The sequence below is a fragment of the Cyprinus carpio genome, chromosome B8 (genome assembly GCF_018340385.1).
Source record: "Cyprinus carpio isolate SPL01 chromosome B8, ASM1834038v1, whole genome shotgun sequence".
NCBI classification, from domain to species: Eukaryota; Metazoa; Chordata; class Actinopteri; order Cypriniformes; family Cyprinidae; genus Cyprinus; species Cyprinus carpio.
In genome coordinates, this window is record NC_056604.1 from 26,215,072 (window position 1) to 26,219,024 (window position 3,953).

Consider the following 3,953-nt stretch of genomic DNA (forward strand, 5'->3'; position numbering starts at 1 on the left):
AAGCCCATTTCTGAGAAGTACAGTACATAAAAAGTAGACTATAAGTATACTTTCCTATATTTAGTTCAAAGTAAGTATACTAATAGCACACTTGAATAAACTTATTTTTTTCATAAGGGCAGTAATGCCGGCCCACTTTGATTTGGCCAACTTAAACATGTTGACATTGACAAGTATAAAAATAAAACCAGTAGAAGTAGTAGAGTTAGCAATGGGAAGATGGCTACTAAATGTAGAAGAACCAGTATCAAACCTATTTAAAAACAGGTTAAACTCATTTGCTTGTTGTACATTACCCTCCACTACACCTCCACCTTTTCTCTGAAAACCAGTAATGAATACGCAGGATTAATTGATAAACCTGTACGAAGAATTAGCAATGTGAAACGTAAAGGAAGAAAACAGATTTTTTGTTTACCAAGTTTAAGTGTAAAACACTGATTCACCAATAATGTCTCAATTACCATCAGTCCATTATTCTCTAAGGTCTGTTCAATATAGAAGATATAAGTAAAAAAAAAAAAAATCGACACTGCCACTGCTGCTCCCAAAGATCGGTTTATTCAAATAAACACATTGATTCTACCCTATGGTCTTTGTCAGGCAAAAAAACATAAACCTTACGGTCAAAACATTGTGTTTATTCTAATAAACTGATCTTTGGGAGCAGCAGTGGCAGTGTGCCGATTTTGTTTACTTCTAGTGAAGTGGTTGATTTGATCGAGCATCTGCCGAAAATTTCTGGATGTGCACATATAATTTTTTTTTTTTCAAATTTAGTTTGGAAAATATGCAAAATATATTTATTCAGACATTGCTGCCACATTTTAAAAGTTCAGGTGCTATTCTTCCAAATTCTACTGCATATGAATGCATTAAAAATACATTTAAAACTGTCATTTTGTGAAGAGAAACAGATGAGAATCATGTGTATTATCACCCTACAGACAAGGACCAAGTTGAAGTTAACTAACCCACAATTAGCAACTCACTCTTCATGCTGCTCCAGAATAAGTTTCCTCTTTGAGAAAAACTGAATGTGATTTGATTTCAGTCTCAAGCTGAAGACACAGAGCATCAGATTAAAGAGCAGTTTAAACAGCTCTTTCAGTTTCTCAGAGATGAAGAAGCATCTATGATCATTGCATTGAAGGAGGAAGAGGACCAGAAGAAGCAGAAAATGAAGGAAAAGTTGGAGGACATGAACAGACACATCTCAGCTCTTTCACACACTATCAAAGACTTGGAGGAGACAATGAAAGCCAATGACGTCTGCTTTCTAAAGGTCTGATTTCAGATCATTCGTTAATTGATTCATTGATGATTGATGGACTTGTTGATGATAAACTGAGTGTTTTTTCTGCAGAAGTTTCCACTCACAATGGAAAGGTGAGTGATCTGCTGGTGTCTATGATCTCTCTGCTTCTGAAGCCAAAGCCACTGCAGTTCTGACCCCTGAATGTTCTTCTAGAATCCAGATCTCACAGCCGGATCCACAGATGCCTTCTGGAGTTTTGATTTATGTGCCACGTTACTTGGGCAATCTGCCATACAAAGTCTGGAAGAAGATGCTCAACTCTGTCCAAAAGAGTAAGTATGAAGACAATCTGTGCTGTTACACACACACTGAAAATGAAGCAGGGGTCATTACATGGCACCAACGGATGGTCATGAACTCTGCCTCATGCATCTGGGTATCAAGAATGCTGAGGTGGTATTCGTGGATGAGTCATGTACCCACGGGGGGAAGATGACCATCTCAGAGTTGTGATCGAGACCCTGGTACTTCAGGTGAAGTCCTCTTGCCTCTGCCTTGCTTTAGTTCTCTTCCTGGTAAAAGCTGGGGGAGGACTACTTTGGGTAGTAGCCTGGGTGGTCTGAGGTTTATGGTGAGGTCTTTCCCTCAGAGGAACCAACCTCCCAAGGGGAACAGGGGACAAGGCCCCCAACAAGCCAGGCTGCAAGCATAAAGGTAAGAGGCCCCTGAGACGGGTGACCCAGAGATGGAGAGGACAGCTCTTTGGGAGATGGTGACCACACCACTCCCTCCCCCGGAGGAAGACCGGGTGGAGAATCTTTTGTTTCATTCTGTTTTTGTTCCACCATGGGCCCTGCAGCCAGAGGTACTAAAATATTCACAGAAAGAGCAGTTTTCTCTGTCTCTGAATCCATCTCCCCACTGCAGGTACATCTTTGTTTTCTTTGGTCCCGCTTTCATGGTCTCTGAAAGCCTGGCTAGCACTTCCCAGCCCATCTCGCTGGCTCCTTCAGACCATCAGACCGGCAGCCCCCAAGTTCAGGGGCATCCAGCTCACCTCAGTGAAGGCAGGTAATGCTTATATCTTGTGCTACCCCAGGAGGTAACAGATTCCATCAATTCTGCACAAGCACCATCTACTAGCCACGCTTATACCTTGAAGTGGAACCTGTTCATCAAGTGGTGTTCTTCTCACCGAAAGGACCCCGGAAGGTGATGGGAAAGTTAACCCTCTGGAGTTGATTAACGCGTATACGCGTTTTGGGGTATTTTCTCCTGATAACCCCGAAAAGAACTTAACCCTCTGAAGTCGATTAATGCGTATACACGTTTTGGGGTATTTTCTCCTGATAACCCCGAAAAGAACTTAAATTACACTTTCAGTTTTGATCGTACAGATAAGAGCAATACATCAATCGAATCTGTAAAGGGTCTACTTTTTTTGTATAGTAGACATAATAACAACAAAACTTTGTGCACTTATAAAATAAAGATAACAAACAAGGAGTGCTGTCTGCAGCCTTTGTCTGCGCTGATCTTCAGTTACTAACGCGTCATTAAAATGAACTGTAACTCAGTGAATACTCAACACAGAGACATGAGAGAGATATCTATAGAAAGCCTGACATGTCTACTTTTAAACTAAACAAGTGCTGCCGAAAACAAATATTCTGTGATAAAGTAATCCATATGAAAACAGCGATGTCCGTTTTTCACGTCTCCCTTCATTATCTTCTAATGCGACCACGCCCCCGCGCTGAACGCGCTATTGGGATTCTAATGTTTCACTGAAGCACGCGGCTTGAATACGCCCACACAACAGAAGACAACGCAGCGAGACTGTTCTTCAAGTTTTTTTTATTTTACTGTGTGCTTCGCGATGGGAGGAATAAGACATAATTCACCCCAAAAAGATGTGATGTGGTTTAGGATTTGAGATTTGGATTTCCTCAGAAAAAAGGAAGCACTTTATTCAGCAGATATCATAAACATGAGTCTCTTTTTATTTATTTATATACTTGTACTAGTTTTCACATAACGTGTAAACATTTTACTATTTAGACTTTTTCCAAAGACTTTTTCCAAACTATAATTCCTGACTAAATGTATAATCAAGTGAAATATTATGAAGTTTCAATAACAATATACACTACTATACCATTCAAAAGCTTGATGTAAATAATATAAATGTACCAATAAATGTAACTGTAACAAACAATGCTGTTCTTTCAATTTATCCCCCCTAAAAAAACTGAAAAAAATATTCTCAGCTCTTTTCAACATTAATAATAATAATAATGATGATGATGATAACAATAAATGTTTTTTTGTAAAAAATAAGATTGTTAAAAGGATTTCTGAAGGATTGTGTGACTGAAGTAATGATGCAAAAAATTCAGTTTGAAAGTCAGCTTTGATTGTTCCTAATAAACTGTTTAACTGCACTCACAAGTGAATATTAAAATTATGTTGTGGGATAATTAAATATATTCTAAATAAACTACAAACATAAAAAATTATATACATTTATTTTGTCCTCACATTCTTTCTTGTAACTCATCCCTCTCAGTGACACAGCTGACTGAATGGCTCATTATGAAGCTCATTATGCAGGCCTTTGTCTTCTCAGGTGTGAATTCATGATAGTTGACGCCTACTCGCATATGACTTTTACCAACAAAAAGTGTCTTAGAAA

At 38.7% G+C, this 3,953-nt stretch overlaps 1 protein-coding gene across 1 annotated transcript; it reads left to right on the top strand.

Moving 5' to 3' along the window:
- The first annotated feature begins 948 nt into the window (after positions 1-948).
- LOC109077425 (E3 ubiquitin-protein ligase TRIM35-like) lies at positions 949-2,485 on the top strand. Its single transcript, XM_019093003.2, has 3 exons — positions 949-1,285; positions 1,367-1,389; positions 1,472-2,485. Exons 1-3 carry the CDS (start codon positions 1,136-1,138, stop codon positions 1,752-1,754), a joined length of 456 nt encoding a protein of 151 aa, XP_018948548.1. The 5' UTR covers positions 949-1,135; the 3' UTR covers positions 1,755-2,485.
- Positions 2,486-3,953: the final 1,468 nt, after the last annotated feature.

Coding starts and splice junctions, on each gene's coding strand:
- LOC109077425 (XM_019093003.2), top strand. CDS start 1,136: ATGATCATTGCATTGAAGGAGGAAGAGGACCAGAAGAAGCAGAAAATG. Junction 1,286..1,366: donor ATGACGTCTGCTTTCTAAAG/GTCTGATTTCAG, acceptor TTTTTTCTGCAG/AAGTTTCCACTCACAATGGA. Junction 1,390..1,471: donor TTTCCACTCACAATGGAAAG/GTGAGTGATCTG, acceptor ATGTTCTTCTAG/AATCCAGATCTCACAGCCGG.